General features: G+C 51.7%; 7 protein-coding genes across 7 annotated transcripts; 4 read left to right on the forward strand and 3 right to left on the reverse strand.

Moving 5' to 3' along the window:
* Positions 1-765: 765 nt before the first annotated feature.
* Positions 766-3,620, reverse strand: Aud_001104 (gamma-tubulin-complex subunit SPC97; the record flags this gene model as incomplete). The annotated part of the gene is made up of 4 exons (XM_043286605.1): positions 766-847; positions 919-1,136; positions 1,191-3,178; positions 3,233-3,620. 4 exons carry the CDS (start codon positions 3,618-3,620, stop codon positions 766-768), a joined length of 2,676 nt encoding a protein of 891 aa, XP_043142540.1.
* Positions 3,621-4,055: 435 nt separating this feature from the next.
* On the forward strand, positions 4,056-5,116 carry pup2 (proteasome core particle subunit alpha 5; the record flags this gene model as incomplete). Its single annotated transcript, XM_043286606.1, has 5 exons — positions 4,056-4,080; positions 4,139-4,151; positions 4,221-4,299; positions 4,392-4,735; positions 4,837-5,116. The coding sequence occupies 5 exons, from the start codon at positions 4,056-4,058 to the stop codon at positions 5,114-5,116; spliced, it is 741 nt and encodes a 246-aa protein (XP_043142541.1).
* Positions 5,117-5,375: 259 nt separating this feature from the next.
* Aud_001106 (25S rRNA (adenine645-N1)-methyltransferase) lies at positions 5,376-6,944 on the reverse strand (the record flags this gene model as incomplete). The annotated part of the gene is made up of 1 exon (XM_043286607.1): positions 5,376-6,944. The coding sequence occupies one exon, from the start codon at positions 6,942-6,944 to the stop codon at positions 5,376-5,378; it is 1,569 nt and encodes a 522-aa protein (XP_043142542.1).
* Positions 6,945-8,052: 1,108 nt separating this feature from the next.
* Aud_001107 (putative C6 finger domain protein) lies at positions 8,053-11,363 on the forward strand (the record flags this gene model as incomplete). The annotated part of the gene is made up of 4 exons (XM_043286608.1): positions 8,053-8,227; positions 8,292-8,944; positions 8,999-10,107; positions 10,163-11,363. 4 exons carry the CDS (start codon positions 8,053-8,055, stop codon positions 11,361-11,363), a joined length of 3,138 nt encoding a protein of 1,045 aa, XP_043142543.1.
* Positions 11,364-13,058: 1,695 nt separating this feature from the next.
* On the forward strand, positions 13,059-14,493 carry Aud_001108 (uncharacterized protein; the record flags this gene model as incomplete). Its single annotated transcript, XM_043286609.1, has 4 exons — positions 13,059-13,712; positions 13,772-13,862; positions 13,918-14,388; positions 14,447-14,493. 4 exons carry the CDS (start codon positions 13,059-13,061, stop codon positions 14,491-14,493), a joined length of 1,263 nt encoding a protein of 420 aa, XP_043142544.1.
* A 617-nt stretch (positions 14,494-15,110) lies between these two features.
* Aud_001109 (BAR domain-containing protein) lies at positions 15,111-16,303 on the forward strand (the record flags this gene model as incomplete). Its single annotated transcript, XM_043286610.1, has 5 exons — positions 15,111-15,145; positions 15,243-15,398; positions 15,466-16,027; positions 16,082-16,213; positions 16,271-16,303. The coding sequence occupies 5 exons, from the start codon at positions 15,111-15,113 to the stop codon at positions 16,301-16,303; spliced, it is 918 nt and encodes a 305-aa protein (XP_043142545.1).
* Positions 16,304-17,688: 1,385 nt separating this feature from the next.
* On the reverse strand, positions 17,689-19,132 carry Aud_001110 (sterol homeostasis protein ARV1; the record flags this gene model as incomplete). Its single annotated transcript, XM_043286611.1, has 2 exons — positions 17,689-18,780; positions 18,944-19,132. 2 exons carry the CDS (start codon positions 19,130-19,132, stop codon positions 17,689-17,691), a joined length of 1,281 nt encoding a protein of 426 aa, XP_043142546.1.
* Positions 19,133-19,345: the final 213 nt, after the last annotated feature.

Raw genomic sequence — 19,345 nt, forward strand, 5'->3', positions numbered from 1 at the left:
GTAGCAAGAACTACAGATGTCCACTCTTTCCAAACAAACTTGGTCAATAGTCGGTGTTGGGCAAGGGAGCTCAAGTATTCCGACACACAAGCGTATCAGGGATCCCAGCGTGTCTAATAACACAGGTCCCGTTCACTTGGGCTGTCGCCAAAGTCAAACGATTCATGGCTTGCCCCTGGAATTGCGTAAGGAGCTGTCAGACTGCGGCCGAAGGATTAATACAAAGTTAAGAGCAGATAGAATGCGGAGTTTAAGCATAAAAAGCCTTATTTCAATAGTTGTATTTGTTGGGAAGCCAGTTTAAAACATGCACCAGGGTATCTAAATTGAATTTCATGTTCATGTTGTTCATTCGGTTCCATTTCCAGCCATATGTCATCATGATATGCATGTTTACGAAGTAGTCATCTTCGCGAAGCCGTCGTATCTGTAAACCTGCAAGAGAACAGAATTTGCGAGCGGCGAGATTCCGAACTATTCTCTTAGAGTCATCGGCCGAAAGTCATCCAAGCTTGATAACACAGCAGACACGAACTGGGATTGGGGCCCAGTGTTAGATTTGTCTGCGCAAAGGTGCTCTTCAAATAGAAGAAGCTGTATCGCGCCTGCCGAGCACTGACGGATATCATTCAATGATTACAAGATGATGATCTCGCATGTCGCAAGTGTTAACCATCCACAGTGTCTTCGAGCACGCTGCAGTTGGCCTGGTTGAGTGGTATATAGCGTGGTTGGTCAGGGTCAGGTACATCAGCGGTAGGACGTTCAATCATCTTTGCTGATTGAGCTCAAAGCGTGGGCCAATTTGAGAAGGACAACGCTTTCCGTCGCAGCAAAGTAGTTCAAGCTATAGTCAAGGATAATCAGTATTCATTGGCGAGCAAAATTCAAGATCTGTATTCCGAGCAGTTTCCGTACCTGTCCATTAGGATGCGCAGATGACGGTTGAAATGATCCTCGTATCGTTTCAAGGTGTCCTCTAATTTGCCAATCCGCGTCGGGTCATAGCCTCTACCATCGGAATTAGACGCCTTGTTCCCGGACAAGTCCACGTCAGCAGAAGCCAAAGCTCGTGCAAGGGAGGAAGCGGTCCAGGACGCAAACATAGTGCAACAGGTCATCAGCTTCGAATGGATCTGGTTCCGAAGTTAGTTAGCAGCGTTTCAATTAAGACACACTATGGGACAGACCTTCAGCAGCTTGGCCTGGGTCAGCATGCATTCTTTAAGGCATGTGTCCAGAAAATCCACGTGGTCCTGCATAAGCTCATCCACCGTCCGATTGACTTGCTTGGTGCCATTGATCGTCACTTCCGACCCATCAGCATCAGTGCCGTTGACTCTATCCATCAGATTCTGCCAGTTTGGCTCGACGACCTCTGCTGTGCAAAAGTACAGGAGCTGCTGGACAAATACAAGCATCTTGGAGCGGAGACTCCATGCGCGCCTCTTCCACATCTCCAGTCTGCGGTCAGAAGACTTGTGCCGCCAGCCAATAACCTTGTTCTGATCTAACCAAGATGTCACTAGCAGAGTCTCTAGATGGCGCAGCGAGAGAAGGTGTCGGAATATCAATTGATATCGAAGGACAGTCTTGCGGCTTATGACGAGTGACAGTGGGAAGGGGACGGAGTAATCGAGTTCCAGTGCATCGAAACCAACAATATCCTTGTCATCCTCTCCACCTTGTGTTTGAGGAGCCTGGTATCTTTCGAGAACCGCCTCGGGGTTGTCTTGGTCGATGCCGGATACGCTCACCACTTGCATCAGCCACTTTGTCAGGCCAATCTTGTTCATCCGCACTTTGACGTCCTCCTTGAAGGGATCAGAAGCTGCGATACTGCCGGGTTGACGTAATACTAAATCAAGCAGCGATTGAAGCTTGTTCTCATTGACATTTTTGGCTGGTTTGCGCAGCTCTGACGAGCCGAGCTCAAGAAAATACGAGAAGAAGTCAGAGCGATCCAGAAAGAAGTAATGCTTGAGAGACCGGAAGCGTGTTGTGAGCGAGTTCTTAGTGAGAAGGAGGTTCAGCAGAGACGCATTGGCATAGGTGTAGGCCGCATTGACGTTGTCTAGGAACCGCGGGTCATCTAGTGTATGAGGAACGTCCGTCACTTTTTGGCTTATGTCAACACCACCACATTCTCGCACAACATTGAGGTACTTTCCAGCCAGGAGCACCTTATCTTTGACACCTTCAAGCTGAGGAGGCACCTCGTTATCGCGAATTGTATATCGTTTCTCCCAGTACTCGTCTGTGTAGTCTTCTTCCAGCTTTTCTCGCTTGATCCACTTCTGCTCTTTGACAAGGAACTCCGCGTGAGGGTCTTTGATGTCTCCGTGGTGTAGCCACTCATTAAGCATCGCCATGTACGGCCGACTGGAGTCGCGGAGCAGCTTCTCCAGGAGAGTCTTCGTGGTTGGATCGCCGGAGAACGTGGCCAACCGCTCGGTGAGCAGTCGAAGGACATTGCCTCCTTTGCATATCTTCTTGCTTGACATGGCTCCCGGGATGAGGTCCCCTCCTTCTTTTAACTGCTCTAGAATATTATCGACATCGTCGAAGTCGTCGATCGACTCATCGATATCCTGATCTAACAGCCCATTGCGTCTCAAGAGCTCTTGTCCGAGAGAGTATAGTTGAGACAAGCATTGGCTTGTTGGCATGGTGTGTAAATGCAGCATATGTAGTGTAAAATTCGAGTGGTTCAGCAGTTGTGTCTCAAGTTGAGCGATGAGGATTAGATAATCCTTCAATATGCGTCGAATCGTAGCACACAATGCATGGTTAACAGCTCCGTATTCAGCGCGACTCTGGACTTCCACAAATGACTCCAACGCACTGTAATGCGTCGCCATCTTCAGCATGGAAGAAGTCAGGTCTCTTAGCGTCGGGTCCAGCCCGGATGGCAGTTGAAAAGCCGGACCAGCCAAGCGATCTTTCTCCGCAGTCGGGTCAAACGCATGGTGGTAATGGATATATTGGCCTTCGAAGCCCATGAACACAAACAGTAGGTCTTCCAGGATCACTGCTTCCTGCGCGTCGGTGTTAAGTTCGCGAAGCGGTGTGGGATGAAGCGGTTGCGGCAGTGCAGAGGCAAGAGGAGGTACGGATACACGACTGGCTAAAGGTGCAGTTGAATGGGGAATCAACGAGGCTTGCGGCGTCCAAGATTCTGTTGTCCCATAGTCAGCATTGGTCGCAATGCGAGCAACTGATCTCTACTAACGATCCGCCGGCTCTTTCTCCTTCTTCCGGGCATTACCAGAAGCCGCACCATCTGTCTGATTAGCCCTCTTCGTCCGTAACTTTTCCCAATCTCCTCTATTTCCCGCGCTTGCCGACTCTTTAACTGGATTCCGTGTGCGCATTTGAACCTTTTCTCTCGTGTTGATCGTGGTCCTTTCGGTGCGCTTTTCGCTAGTGGTAATGTTCTGTTGATCTCGGGAAGCCCTGCTCTTTTGACTGGACGCACTGTCACGAAGTTGATCCATATTTTCCGATTGTAATGGAGACGCAGCAGCGCGCAAAGCGGCTTTCTCGGCGTCGAGGCGATTTGATGCTACGCGGGGCCGTGATGCACCCATTTGACTGGCGCGACGCTCATTAACGGACATGATCCCGCGAGACAGAGGATATGATGTCAACCATGTGGCGGAAATAATGGCAGGATTCAGAACAGATTGAAGCTAAGGCAATTGAATTGTTGATTGAGAAGAGCAATAATAATAAACAAGAACAGACCCAGTTGCTGCCCGCCAAGCATGTACGTACCGCAGTTTACATTTCCTGATCCGGTAGGGCGGCGGAGTTAAGGTATTAGGCGCAAATGATGCCTTGCAGCCTGAGGCCTGCTCCAACTCTTCGCCAGGCTCCGTCGACTTGCGTAGTTGTTTGAGAGCTTCACCCGAGCTCCAAGACACAGCTTCCACCCACCTCACCAACCACTTGCCGTCTTTCCTAATTTCGTCATTCTTCCTGATCCGCTTCTATATTGAACCTCTCCTCGCTGAAGCCTCTTTTCTTACTTCGTACTTCGGAGATAATCCAAGATGTTCATCGCGCGATCGGAATATGGTAAGCTCTATAGCACCTCCTCTCCGATGCGGTCAGCTAACACCAGCTCTGCCAATAGACCGTGGAATCAAGTACGGGCCCAAAGTCTCCTCTGTTACCTCATTGCAATGATCTCCAGTCTGACGATCAAATTATCACAGCACCTTCTCCCCCGAAGGGCGTCTGTTCCAGGTCGAATACTCGCTTGAAGCTATCAAACTGGGATCGACAGCGATCGGTGTACGTTCATCCGTCATTAAAAGGCTCTCTTAATTGAACTTGCTTTTGCCTTTACTGTTGGAGACGGAAACCATTCCCTAACTTCCCTTCAGGTAGCTACCTCGGAAGGTGTTATCCTAGGAGTGGAGAAGCGTGTGACATCTACGCTTCTCGAAGCCTCATCCGTCGAAAAGATTGTCGAAATTGATCAGCACATCGGATGTGCCATGTCCGGTTTGCAGGCCGATGCCCGGTCCCTGGTTGAGCACGCTCGCGTTGAATGCCAGAACCATGCCTTCCACTACGCAGAGCCTCTGAGAGTAGAGAGCACGACCCAAGCGATCTGTGACCTTGCACTGCGATTCGGCGAGACCGGTGATGATGATGAAAGTGTCATGAGCAGGCCTTTCGGTGTTGCCCTATTAATCGCGGGTTACGATGAGGATGGGCCGCAACTGTACGTTGAACACCTGCAGCATCACATAGTGACATGTTCTAAGCGGCCGGTTGGTCGGTTTTGCCTTCCAATTGTAGTTACTAATCTGAGTTTACGGTCAGGTATCACGCCGAGCCATCTGGCACATTTTACAGATATGATGCAAAGGCCATCGGGTCCGGAAGCGAAGGTGCGCAGGCGGAATTACAGAACGAATACCATCGTTCCTTGACACTGCCCGAGGCCGAGACACTGGTATTGAAGACGCTGAAACAGGTTATGGAGGAGAAGTTGGATGCGAAGAATGTCCAGCTGGCTAGCGTTACTAAAGAGAAGGGCTTTCATATCTACAATGACGAGGAGATGGGCCGGGCTGTTGCTCAATTGGGCGGTAATCAATGAGCAGGGATTTAATGGACGAATCTTGAGATTCCGGCTACATATTTCAGGAAAACTTACGACATCCGCCATGGACCGGTGTCTGTTTGACACCTGATAGAGAAGCAATGACACTTAACCATTCTGCGAAACCTCACTCGGTTTGTCGTAACTTTGCAATCTGTACAATGAGCTTTCATTGTTATGCAGGAGATTAGCTAGATGGTATTTGTAGTATATACAGCTATTGATGGCTAAATACCCGTGTACAAATGCATGTCTCCTACCGAATTTTATAGACACAAGGCTTGAGGACCCGGGCCTCATCCTCGGGAGACATGCCAGCGCCAACATCAGTAGATTTGTCGATGAATCTTTTCTTGCCGGGTCCTCTTGCTGGAGCGACCGAGGCATACTTGCCCTTAATCGGGGCACCACCTTGTTTAACGAATTCCATCTTCACAAACATTTTGTTCGACTTGTCAACCGATTCAGGTTTGAGAATGAAGCCACGCGTGCGGAACACCTCAATGAAGGCCGAAATATCAGTCTCGTCATCGTCGGCCTTACGAGCGTCTTCTGCATAGATATCCGCGTCGTCCACATCAGAGTCAGCATCGTCCTCGCCTGCTTGCTTCTTCTTGAGCTTTTTCTTCTCGGACTTGCTGAGCGGTTTGCGTGCACCGATCTGGGCTTTCTTGCGGACGACCTTGCCAAAGCGGCTCTTGACTTCACTAACCCAGCATTCGCCCTTGCCATCGCTGCGAAGAACTCGCCACGCTTCTTCCACGAAAGACACCCAGTTGGTGCCCATCAAGCTGAGACAGAAAATAGCCACATCCACAGATCCGTCGGCAATGGGCAAATTAGATATGTCTGCTTTGGTGATGAGTGAGCCTTGTGGAGCATGCAAGTCAAAGTTAAGCAACTTCAGGTTCAATTTCTTCGCAGAGGGAGTCAAGGCCTGCGCGAGCTGGGCATCACCGCAGCCCAGATCAGCAATCGTGCAGAGGCCGTTGGGTCTGCGGGGAAGCGGCGGAACCTGTGCGTTCTTCTTGTGGTCAGGTTTGTTGCCCTTCTTGGAACCTGACGACAAGCCTCCTCTCTTGCGGATAGCCGCAATGTAGCCATCAACAGGGTTGGAAGGCCACGACTCTTTGACCTGTCGAGAGAATCCCGCGTGGTACTCATCGAAGAGCTCGGGGTTGGAGGTAAACAGCTCAAGGGCTTTAGAAGAGGGTGTCGTATACAGGGTCTCGTTCAGATGACGGAAACGGGAGGATATCAACTTCTGCCGCATAGCCTGTTGAAGGGGTGTAAGAATCGCTTCTGTTTTCGGCGGAGCAGGAGGGATAACGGATTCGCCTGCGGGAGAAGCAGCTTGCTTCTGTTCTTTGGGCTCTTGCTGTTGTTCCTTGGTCTGATTCTTGTTCTTATTCTTCTGCTTCTTTTCCTTCCTATCCGCCTTATTCCCGACATCCTGAGCACTGCTCGATGTATCCTCTTTGTCTTTGTTGCCTTCTTTCCTCATCTGATTCTTCTGCTTTCCTGGCATAAAAGATTCTTCATTGCCTAGTTTATGCTCCTTCTTTTGCTTCTTGCTAGGCTGCACAGCATTGCTCGCACCCTGCTTCTGGGATTTCGGGGTGCCCTTGTGACCTTCGATGTGCCGACGGTACATCTCGTCAACATTTGCTTTGGTAACATGGTCATTGCCGCGCTTGCGCTTGTTGGATTTAGCACCTGCTTTTGGCGATCCATTGGTCTGTTGAGACTGGTTCTGAGATTGCGATGCAGGCTCTTGCTGCTTCAGAGCAGAGCTCGAAACAGACCATCCTGGGACAGCAAACATGATTGCATGAGTCAGTCCACGATATCTGCGCAATGTGAGATATCAGTTGATGAAGCTAGAATTATTGATTCTGCGCCGACTCAAATTCCTAGGCAAGAGGAAGCTCAGCAATCTCTTCTGCCAGAGTCGTGTTCAAAGCTAGCGTCCAGCCTCTACAGAAAAAGGAAAAAATATCGTTGGCGGTGAGAAGCGACCGGTATTTCTGCTGGTCAAAGCTAAAGGCGGTCAGCGTTCAGTACTTCGTGTCTGTGCCCCGTCCTTCTGATCAGCAAGAGTGTCAGAAAATCGAACTATTTTTAAGCTTGTTCTTGTTCGAGAGCAGTCTAGATCGGCTCATTTCTCCATTTCTTTTCTGATTCATCATAGCATGATACCAGGGCGGACACCTTGGGTGGTGACTTCCTGTGTCACAGATAATACGAAGTCCGTGCCTCGGTCTCTTATTCAAGACTTACGAAAGATTCGTACTCGTGCAACCAAGAGTGCTCAATTCCTTAGCTCATGATCTTTACGCCAACCCAACTTGAAGATGCAATATATCTCGCTTCCAGGCGCATGATTGCCAAGTAAAGCGATCAAACACCCTTGCCAGCTGTTGCCATTTCTGCAGACTGGATGACTAGCCTGAGGCCTAAGAAGGCAGTGAGTGTAAACACAGATTTCAATTGGTCAAATAGGCACCGCCACAAGTCAATTGCATATATTGGCAAATTTTTGAGCCTTATGACCTGACCTGCCTTGCTGAAAAGAAAGCATGATTATTATTCGGACTGTCGACCCCTCAGAACGTCAACACTGCGGCGAGCCGCGGAACCTAAGAGACTAAATAGTAAATAGACTCCAGTGGAGAAGCCTGGGAAATCTGGCCGACGATCTCAGGCCAATCGATGGGCTGGTATCATTTGTGCTACCACTCCAGTGCTGCCTCTAGTTAGTGGAACTGCATCTCCCCACTCATGCAAACTGTTTTGGGCCCCCAGGGAGTTATTTGAAGTCCCTCCTCTCTTCTATCCCTTTTTCATTCTCTAAATCAGTTTCTCGAACCTCATCAGCCCACACTGCCTATCGGCTATGGAAACAGCCTCACCTCGGCACAAAGTATCTCGTTATGGGGGAGACAACAGCTTTCGAGGCTCCTCAACGGCAGCCATTGGCCAATGATTCGGATACAAATCGGGTGGCAGATATACCAGATGCAGCTGCAGAACCACAGGCGGAAACTGACTCGAAGAGCACATCTGCACAGAAGGTCCCTAAGAAACGCACCAAAACAGGTTGTCTCAGTACGTTTAGAACTCGAATGGTGGTGGCGAGGGCTACAACAGTCATTGACCGGTTGAAATATAGCTTGCCGACAACGCCGCATTAAGTGCGGAGAAGAGAAGCCCATATGCAATAATTGTATCAAATCAAAAAGAGAATGCAAGGGCTATATTCAGCGTGTTATCTTCAAAAACCCCATCGGCATATTCGGAGCCTATAACACTGACCACGCTCTCAATGCCCCGATGCAGCCAACGCCCTCAGGAGCCCCGCTTCCAACTGGATACTATAATCATGAGCTCTCTCAGGTAAGACAGGCTGGCTCCAACAGGCCATTACTGGCGCCGAGGCCGTTCCCGCTAGCAGCCACGGGACAGTCTACTTTGAACGCAGCTGGTAGTACAGGAGTACAAGAAACGTATGTAGATTCATTGCAACCTCGACCGCATCGACCGCAGCAGTATGAAGCACCTCTTGTCTCCGTTCCCGGCGGACCCGGAAACTTAGGGGCACCACTATTGCCGTTTGACTTTCCGCAGCACCAGCCGGGTATACAAAATCAAGACCATCCGCAACATGGAATGGGTGCGCCAACCTACGACGTGGTTCCGGCAGCAGATCAGCGGTTGCCACCTCAGCAGGCCTCAACGTGGCCTGAACCTCCAGTGCCTGTCATGAATCCGCAAGGGACGTCGATCGACTCTACTCTATCATTTGTGACTGCACAAATTCCTCAGGTATGCGGCCACAACGTAATCAGGTTTGTCGTTGGCTACTAAACATCGTACCAGAAGTTGTATCAAGCTGGCCCAGCAACCACAACCGCATTCGCTTCAGGTACGAGACAGGAACGACAATCGGTGAATGGACCGGCCATCCCGCTGATGACATCTTCCGAATTTACCTACGTGGACGACGAAAGTGAAGAATACTATGATGTTGAATCTGATGAAGAAATGGAGGATCAAATATCGGCCGAAGACTTCAACCAACTCAGTCTCATTGTGGCCTCTGCAAATCAAGATGAGCGACAACTGCGGTCTTTCACGACCTACCTGAACGAACCCAACATGCTTGCTTCCTATCGCCCTACGCTTGGCTCGTCTCCCTTGAATAACCCCAAAACAGCTAGGATATTCGTCCACTTTATCCATTCAACCGGCCCATCAATATCAATCTTCGAGCGACATCCTGCAGATTCTGCACACACGCTTGGCTCACCTGTGCCAGCAGCTCAGCAAGGCCTGTGGACACATACAATGCCTCTCAAAGCATTAGAGCACCACGCATTGCTTCAAGCCATACTTGCCCTCAGCAGCTTACATATCTCGTATCTGCAACAAGCGCCCCCGACTGTTTCGTTGAAGCACTATCACTTTGCGCTCAAAAGAGTCGGTCATGCAGTGGGTCTGCCCCAAAAACGCAAACAGGTTGGCACTCTGGCTGCTACACTCCTGTTGGCATATTACGAAGTGATGACTGCCGAGCATTCAAAGTGGAACAGCCATGTCGCAGGATCGGCCCAGTTGGTACGAGAGATTGACTTTGCCACTCTCACACGTGATATTCGATCTCACCGGCGGAGGGTGTGGGCTCAACGGCAGCGAGCGATGAAATCCCAATCGGCTTATGCGGACTACTATGCTTTCGACGAAGGGTTTTTGGAGGATGACCCATTTGCTGAGAAAGAAAGCAGCATTGATGAGAAGTTCATAGGATCTCTTTTGGGTCGAGCGGTCAACTATGATCAGTTTGGCCAGATTGAGGATGGGCGTGTTCGCTCGCGCGAAAGACATTTTACCCGGAAAGACATTGAGACCTACAGAATCCAATGTGATCTCTACTGGTGGTACTGCAAACAAGACATGATCCAGAGTTTCATCGGGGGCGGCGGACTCATGTTAGTGACTCCCCTCTTTTGATCATTGGCCTTTTACGTGCTCATCGTCAGCTAGATTACCTTTTTCCCGTTGGGGTCAGTGCCCACCGCGCGCCGGTATAGGTCGATTGGACGCTGTCTATGGCTCGGCCGATCATCTATGGCTACTGCTGGCCCGGCTCACTGATTTCGGTTACCGTGACAGAAAACGAAAGCTGCATGCAGCTAAAACCACTGGCCAGAACTGGACACCAGGTCCGGGTCTTCACAAATTCATGTCCCGCTTTGCCAAGGGCGGTGCGAACGTACCAAGAGGGCCTCCTCCGGAATCCGTACAGAACCGGGGGCCTGAGCCTAACCGCCAGTCGCCCGTAGGTGGTCCCAATGCAGGGAGAGGAAATTCACCTCCGATGTATGGCATGGTTCCGCCAAGGGGACCAACACGCCTCCCTTCGGCGTTCGCTAGCACAGCACATCGAAGCCCATCGCCGGGTCAGAATGAAGAGGGAGAAGTCATGTCATATGAAGATGCAGAGAGCGAATGGGAGGATATTCGGGCTGCGTTTGATACTTTTGCCGGTGCCCTCGGTCCTGACTTCCTTCCTCTGCCAGCTGACACTATCCCTCCTATATCGACCCCGTTCGGGCCAGCGCTGCAGTACCGCACGCATACGGTTGCGGCGGTGTGGGGATTCTACTATGCAGGTCGGGTTCTATTACACAGACTGCACCCGTCGATGCCACCCGCTATGATGGTCGCTGCAGGAGTGGCAGCCCCTACGACTGCTGATTACGCTCAGGTTATCGGAAAGATCGCCGCTGGTATATACTTCCCACAGTGGTTCAATGTGGAGGCGGGAAAATTGAGCCCTACATTGGGGGCCTGCTTGATTGAGATGACGGTGCCTATCTTCTTTGCTGCCGTTCAGTTCGTTGACGCTGCCCAGCGCGGCTGGACTATTTCGAAGCTACGCGATGTCTCACGCTTGACGGGCTGGAAATCGTCGGAGGCGATGGCCATTGGCTGCGAAAATGCATGGACCGTTGCCGCAAAGCAGGGGCGCGGCCCGCCGTATGAGCGTACCCAAGAGAATCTCCGCAAACGACCCGACGCCGACCCGTCACCCAAGGAAGTCGTTAATGAAGAACGCCATACAGGTGTCAACACAGAGAGGAGATTCGTTACTATTAGTAAATCGATGCATGTTCACTGGGCAATGGGGCTCTTGAGCCTGGAAGACGATGTTCTGAACCTGGAAACCGACGACCGGAGATAACAGATATTCGTTGGTGCCGAACAACTACTTTGCGTCAAGCGCTTACCCAGGAGGCTGCGTGCTATCTAGCTCATGGCTCCGAGTTTCGACCTTTACAGGCATCTTATAGACTGAAACACGCGTTCTCTGTGGTTCCGCCTGGTTCGTGGCAGTGGCGATCGGTTTTCATCTGAGAGTCGCCATTGAATGAAACACCATAGATCTGTATACTATAATTTTGTCTAAGCTGAGATATGGTAGGATTACCAGGTCGCTGCTTCTCCAATCTCTTCGGGTAATATTATCGCATTTTCGCGGCAGATGCCTGCCTCAGGGCCATCAGCAACAACAACAACCACGGAAGCAGGGCATGCGCATGCACTTGGCACTTTGAGGTCATGAACTCAAGCTTCAGGGATTGCATGACCATTCGAACGCATCGTCGGTGGACTCTTCTCAATGCCAGTAAAGAACCTAGGAAGATTGATCGTGGTCACATGATGAAGTCGCGTCCATGAAATGGTTTCACAATGCCTCATCGGGGCGATCCGACCTGCAGAACAAGGGCATTTAAGCAATCTGGATTTTTCCAGTGGCACAGGCAATGATTCGCTGCCTCGAGTCTGCAACAATAATACATGCATGACAACGAAACCATTGCCATGGGTAGGCAATGCAGGTACACATGGATATGCGTTCAGCCCAACACATAGCAAAAATCGGGCAGCCAGTCCCCTTGCAGGAAAAGAGCTGTATACCCGTACCGATTACAGAAAAATCCTGCCCGATGCTGCTTGGAGCCACTTGGCCGAATTCAATTCCTGCTATGCATCCAGTCAAGATCGCCCAATTGCACTAGATATCTTTCCTGTCAGTGTCGAGAAACTTTCCTTTTGGCCTTGTCCCTCCTTCATTGTAATAGATACACTCGTGTTCGTGGTCCCAGGTCATAAGGATGAGGAACACATTCGAGTGTGTCAGGAAAGAAGTCATGTGGTTCGTATGCATTGGGCAGCGAGAGTCCCAGGTCACAAGTGGAGCTTCTGCAGGGGGATAGATTACTGACGGGATTTCTCCTTTCCGCAACCGGGGCAAGAAGAATAAGCCTGACTATAGGCTATGGATGTTCTAGAGAGGATGAGAATATTCGTAACATCAGAAAGGAGCTGAAGGAGGCGTAGCAATTGTGGCGAAAGAAAGCATGATTCCGAGAGATGCCTAGAAATAGATCTACGATGATAGACGAATGGAGCTACCTATTGATTCGTGACACCAGCCCTACCAAGGCACCAGGCAATTTGTATGGGAAAGACGGAATATTACTGTAACGCCTGGTATCTCCACACCAGACGTCATCCACTCATTATTATTTTTGTCTTATCAGCTTTGTCCCACCATTCTCTAGGTACTGAAGATCACTCGAGGCTTCCTTTGTTCTTGGTCGAAAACTTTCCTTCATATTTGGCTTCTTCCATCTTCATTGTCCTCGACCCCAACTTCCTCTCAACTCTTCATTCTCTTGATATTTGCTGTGATCGAAACCCCCCCTTTTATCCACGGTTCTTCCTACCCCGCTGTCAGCGGGCCGTCGAGTCAGCCGCTGTCGTCACCCACGGTTCACTCCCAGGTCATATACAGAGATCTGTTGACCCATCATCAATCCACAATATTTCGATCCGTATCGGGTCACACGGTCGAAGCTAATCTAAGGTGATCATGTCGCGGTACGACGACTACCGCTCCTCCTCCGACAGGGTGGAGCGCACTCGAGAGCGCCGTTACTCTCGTCCTCCTGTCCTCGACCGTCCCCGTTGGTCTGAAGAAGATCGCTTCGAATCCCGCCTACATGAGGTTGATAGATACGGTCCTCCTGCCCGCCGGTCGGACAGATTTTATGAGGACGACCATCTGATACATACCTCTGGTCCACTGGTTGCCTACGACCGGCCGCGCGGCGACAGCCCTCCCCCGCGCCCTCGCCTGCTGCGTCGCCAGTCTTCCTTGGATACATTTGACCGCATCCCCTCGCGCAAGCTAGACGAATACTACGTTCGTGGGCATCTGCCTCGCGAGCCGCGTGCGCCTTCCATTCCTAGGAGACGTCCCTCCCGCCGACACAAAGAGACTGATTACTACGAAGACATTCGCATCGCGGAGCCAGACTACTATGGCGACGAGGAGTTCCGAATTCTCCACGAGCGAGATCGATACGCGGCTCATCCGCGCCGGTCAACTGGTCGCGTCCGCGAGGAAGTAGTTGAAGAGGTTGGATATGAGAAACCGTATCCTCGCAAGGGCAAGACTCGCATGCCACGAAGACTGGTGCACACACTTGCGATCAAGAAGTTGGGATATCCGTATGAGGAAGAGGCACGTGGATGACATACGAAACGCACAAGGAGAGAATTCTCGTTGCTAACGCTTCGTAGGATGACCGGATCACGATCCAGTTGGCCCTTTCTAAGGATCAGATTGACGAAGTCATCAGCCTGAGTCGGGAGATCAGGCGCCAAACAGAAAGTTAGTAGCCACGTGCACCATTGTGAAATTATGTTCGCTGACTCTTGCCCCCCAGCTCGGACCATATATGCTCGCCGTTCACCATCGCCGATTCGTGCGCGGCCAAGAGAGAGAAGAATTGTCGAGCGACTTACGATGGAGGCCTACGCCCCCAGAGCCAGCCATGACACACTGATCATCGAGAGATCGCCCTCCCGCCACCGATCGCCATCGCGCCATTACGAGCTCAGCGAGAAGCGAGTGACGAGGGCTGTCTCCCGTACACGGTCAATATCGGTCCATGGGCGCCGTCGCGGACACTCCTCTCCAGTACGGTTGGTGGAGCGATTTGATGATCACGTCGATTTTAACAAGAGCGATACCGGTCCTCTTGCCATCGTCGTGCGCCCTCGAGATAGCGATGAGGATCTTCGCGAGCTCAGACGATTAGAGATCAGCGACCGAGACGAAGTGATCCGTGACACCCAGCTCGCGCTTCCAAGTGGTGAGGTTGAGGAGATTACCGAAGTGAGGAAAGACCGCAGAGGTAGGTTGGCCCTGTTCCGGTGAAGCATTGCTGTCAAGACTTCTGAGACTTTGTATAGGTCCCAATCCCCGAATTCTCCGCGCAATGATGGCAACCCTAACCTGAAGGATGACTTTATGCGACTTCATCCGACTTCATCACGACTAACGACTTGTTTCTTTATTTTCGGGTCTCTTGCGTCTTCGTTCCTGTATCATTATAACTGTGATCCTCTTCCTTGAAGCAATATGTTTATTTTCTGGCAATGCTGGCGATGCGGTTGACGATATTTATCCCTTATTGATTGATGATAAAGTTGATGATTAGTATACGACCCCCTGCCTTTTTGATGTTGCATATCTGCAACCTCGTGCGATTAATATGTTTGCATTATCATGATTATATATATGGGCATGTTGGCAATTGACAGCAATAGATAAACCAAGAGTGGTAATCAGGAATTCCTAGATCCATAAGAGAGTGAAATTCAGTCACAGCAGCCTCTGGATGGAGACTCAGGACCCTCGTAGCAATGTAGACTAGATATTGGAGGGATTATTTGTGGCGGTGCGACGGAATGGAGGCGGTGTCGAGCAGCACGGGCGATGTCAGACATCCCGCACGGTCATCCCTAAACAAACCAATTTGCTACAAATAAGTTGGTTCGATTCCTCAATCTGCCAGTACTTAAGGCTGTGGTTTCATCGGTTGTATTTATCGGTCCACGAAAATTATCTGCCACTATGGACAAATTCCAAGCCTTCGGAAAAAACCTCAGGTGAGATGAGATGATTTCGAAAGCTCCTGTCTTGGGACTATTCTGCATAGCTGCCTACAGAGCATGCCGTGCTAACATGGATGTCATTTTTCAACAGTGCGAGCTTCACCCCCTTTGCTGCGCGCACACAGCAGTTGATCAAGGAGCAGTTGGGTCAGGCTGAAGAAAAGACCCAGCTCCCTGATGAGTACATCGAGCTCGAGAAGCGCGTTGATGCGCTGAAGCTGGTACACCAGAAGCTCCTCCAGGTGACGTAGGTGTCAAGATGGTCCCCCCGTCGACTCTACACATGATGAATAAACTTTTCTTCTTCTCTGCAGCTCTCAATACTCCAACGAGGCCTACGACTATCCTCCCAACATCCGCGAGTCCTTCAATGACTTAGGCCGCACCATTAGCGAAAAGGTGCAGCTCCTGTCGCATGCCTCTACCCCCGCCGAGGCCCAGGCCGCCCTGGTCGCCCCTCCATCGGCGAAACCCCAGCCCAAGACCTTCAACCATGCCATCGCGCGCGCCTCTCTGGATGGATCTCAGACTCTGGCACAGGTCCATCCCGGCGAGGACCCGCTGGCGACCGCGCTCGAGAAGTACGCACTCGCTTCGGAGAAGGTGGGCGAGGCCCGCCTGGCGCAGGACGCTCAGATCCAGTCGCGCTTCCTGGCTGGCTGGAACACCACCCTGAACACCAACCTGATGTTTGCGGCCAAGGCGCGCAAGAACGTGGAGAATGCCCGGCTTATGCTCGACTCGGTCAAGGCCAGGCGGAAGGCGGCTGCCGGTGGTGATCTGGACAACCTGAGCGAGGAGGCGCGCGCGGAGATCGAACAGGCTGAGGATGAATTTGTCGGCCAGACTGAGGAGGCCGTGAGCGTGATGAAGAATGTATGTCCCGTTCAGGGTCTGTTTGAAGGTATACCCGCGCTGACATGTGGCTAGGTTCTTGACACCCCTGAGCCTCTGCGGAACTTGGCAGACTTGATTGCTGCGCAGCTCGAATTCCACAAGAGAGCCTACGAGATTCTCAGTGAGCTGGCTCCTGTAGTGGATGGATTGCAGGTTGAGCAAGAGGTATGTCATCCCAGGCTTGCTTTGGCTATGTCCAACCTCATTCTAATTTGACCTCAGGCTAGCTACCGTAAGAGCCGTGAGGGTGCTTAGACTGCGTCTGGTCATGTCGTTCTCTCCTTATAGTTTTTTGTCTCCCTTCTCGTCAGCCACTTTGTGATAAACGCTACTGTTTCTGCGACAGACTTATATTCATATATCCTTTCCGCAAATGTAGACTGCTGGTTCATCGGTATTGCGTCTACTTTACTTGGTATCGTAACTCTAATATTTGTTAACTATCTGCCTCGTAGACGTGAGCATCACTGCACCGCCACAGATCCTGTCTACAGTGCCAAGACGGTTCCGCATTGCTGCCTCATCCCTCAGGCCGCAAAGACACCAAAACGTAGCACGGAGTATGGAGAACCTCAGAGCTCCGCCGGCGCTCCAAAGAAGAGAAGGAATCTAAAGTCTTGCCTCTATCAACACGTTGCGTCCGCAGCCGTGCCTTGAACCAATCGCGCATGACCTTGGCTGTAAACCAGCTTGTCTTCCGCTACCGAACCTCAAGACCCATACGAACGTCACATCACCAGGATACCGCTACCTCTATCCGTACCTCTAGCTCATCTCCTGCTCCGCTGCCTCATCCCGACAGACACAACTCCCCGACTCTGTCCTGTACGAACTGAATATTCAACCGTATCAGGCTGGCCCTGTACACCCACAGTCTATCACCCAAACCCTCTCGACCAGAACACCGTTGAACCACCACAACCACCACCACCACCAGAACCATGGCAAACGGGTCCGTCACCCGCACCCATCCCTCCTCATGCTCGCCTCCTCAAACAAATCACTAACTAGTACACGCATACACAGATGGAGTCTCGTCATCGGCCTCGTCATCGTCGTGCTCGCAGCCTTAGCCGCATGGATCTTCAGTCCTAAGGGGGAGAACCAGACGTGAGCTTTCCCTTTCCTTCCGTTCCCTTCCCTTACTTGCGTTACCTTTTCCATTTCTTTGCGGAAGCTGATGCTGATCATATGCGGTAGATTGTGGCGGAGTACATTGATTCTATCGCTTGCGTCGTGTTATTTGATGTGGGGTATGTATCTCTTCCCCCCTGTTTGACGTGGTTTTGGGGAGGTGTGGCTGATGTGATTGCTATGTCAGCTATTACGTTCCTTGCGCAGTGGCATCCGCTTATTGTGCCGAAGAGGTCGGATATTCGGCCTGATCGCGTACCGCATTGAGTTCTACATGTTGGTTGGTTGTGGGTGGGGGACTGATCTGATTGATTGGGCTGGAGGGATACTGGGAGGGAGTGGCTGTATAGTGGCCTATGTTTTTATATGCGGGCACAGATTACTCGACTGGTTACAAGGCTGGTTGCTTTAGCGCTGTTTTCTAGAGATTGAATTGATATTGTATCGGAAATAAGGGGTCATATGAGTCTTGAGATATGGTGACCGGAATGGTCGACTAGACTGGATCAGCCAATGCCCACCGCACCCAGAATCACCCTCTGCACCATCCACCGCGCGAGTAGGCCGGCCACCGCCAAGGCCACCGCGCGCAGATATCCGCACCCGAGCAGGATATACAGCGCTTCGATATTACTCAACAGCCCGAGGTGCGTATCCGCTGCCCCAAGCGAGAAGAGCGATCCGACCAGCTCGGCACAATTCGCCAGGTAGCTCGTTGGCACCGACGCCGGAATCAACCACGCAAGGCTGGAGACCAGCTTGTCGAGAAGGGACGACGACACCGAGGGCACGAATCCCGTCGTGCCGGGAGCGGCGGCGCTCGCGGTCGGGGTGTATCTGCTCAACATCCGCTGCGTCAGAGTGGAACGCGTCATCCCGCCGGCGCCTGTGTTGTCCTGTTCGACGGACGCAGACGAACTGCCGCTGCCGTCGGGGCCCCAGATGACGAGAAGGATAGGAAAGAGCTTCGCGCAGCTGCTGACGAGCAGGGCGGTGCTGATGGCTGTGGGGCTGGCTGGGGACGGGGGTGGTAAAGGCCGGATGCTCGGCGCGGGCGCGGTGGATGCACGGCGCAGAGGCGGCGGGGGGAAGGGGAACGATCCCTGTGGTGTAGACGTGAGGTTGTGGTGGTGTTGGTCAGTCCTGAGATTGGTGGTGGACGCCGAGGTGCCCAGGGCAGCAGTACTGGCCGAGAGTGAGACGTCCTGGGAGGAACCGTGAGGTGTGAGCCTCGTCGGGCTCATTGCCATCCCGGCGGTGGGTGACTGTCGCCCTGACGGGGTGACCGACTGGGGCACGGATGAGAACGAGGGGAAGACGGGGGTGGAGGGATTCGAAAGAACAGGTCCCTCGGCTTCGCTTGTGTGGGTGCTGCTGCTGCCATACGGTGTTGGCGAGAGCACGGAGGCAAGCAGCCTAACGGTGAGATGATGCGCAAGAGTTGCGACGGCGTTCAAGCTTAGAAAGAAGAGATATTGCACGATGATGGGTGTGCGGGCAAGCCAGGACGCTGCGAGCGTGGGGGACCTCTCGATCCGCGCCCAGGTGAGGTATACATCGAACAGAAGGAGAAGAACCCCCAGACGGATGATTGAGCGCTACAAATGAGCCAAATCAGCTGTGATCCAAGAGGTGGGAAGGTGGGTCTGTACATCGAATTGATCATTGTTACCCCCTAGTCGGTTGAAGAGTAGGTGTCGGTAGACCTGGCCACTCAGTCATCGGTCACAATCCAGTAAAAGTAGGATCAAACAAAAATACCTGCGGCTTGATGAGGACTAGATCGATAAAAAGCACCACGAAATCATGTTCCACATATTTGTCCGCAAAGCGCTTGCAGCGCGGACATTGCGTCAGACGCACGCCCTTGCCCAAAGAGCGGTCGTCGGCGCGGCTGTAAGTGCTATACAGGTGCGAGACGGGGTAAGAGCATTCGATGCAGATGGGCATCGTGTCATTGATTCATGATTATAGATTGATCCATGGTTTGTCGAGAGAAGGAAGAGATCAATGGAGCAGGTTGCGCTGCTGCTGTGGTGGACGGAGACAAAGCCATGGCAATCCCGAAGGCGGTCAGTTTCTGTTTGTGGCATTGCCAGTCTATCAACACTTCAATTCCTCGCTCCTCTATGTACTCTATGAAGGATATATATATGTAATAGA

This window comes from Aspergillus udagawae, assembly GCF_001078395.1.
Source record: "Aspergillus udagawae IFM 46973 DNA, scaffold_1, whole genome shotgun sequence".
Classification (NCBI taxonomy): Eukaryota; Fungi; Ascomycota; class Eurotiomycetes; order Eurotiales; family Aspergillaceae; genus Aspergillus; species Aspergillus udagawae.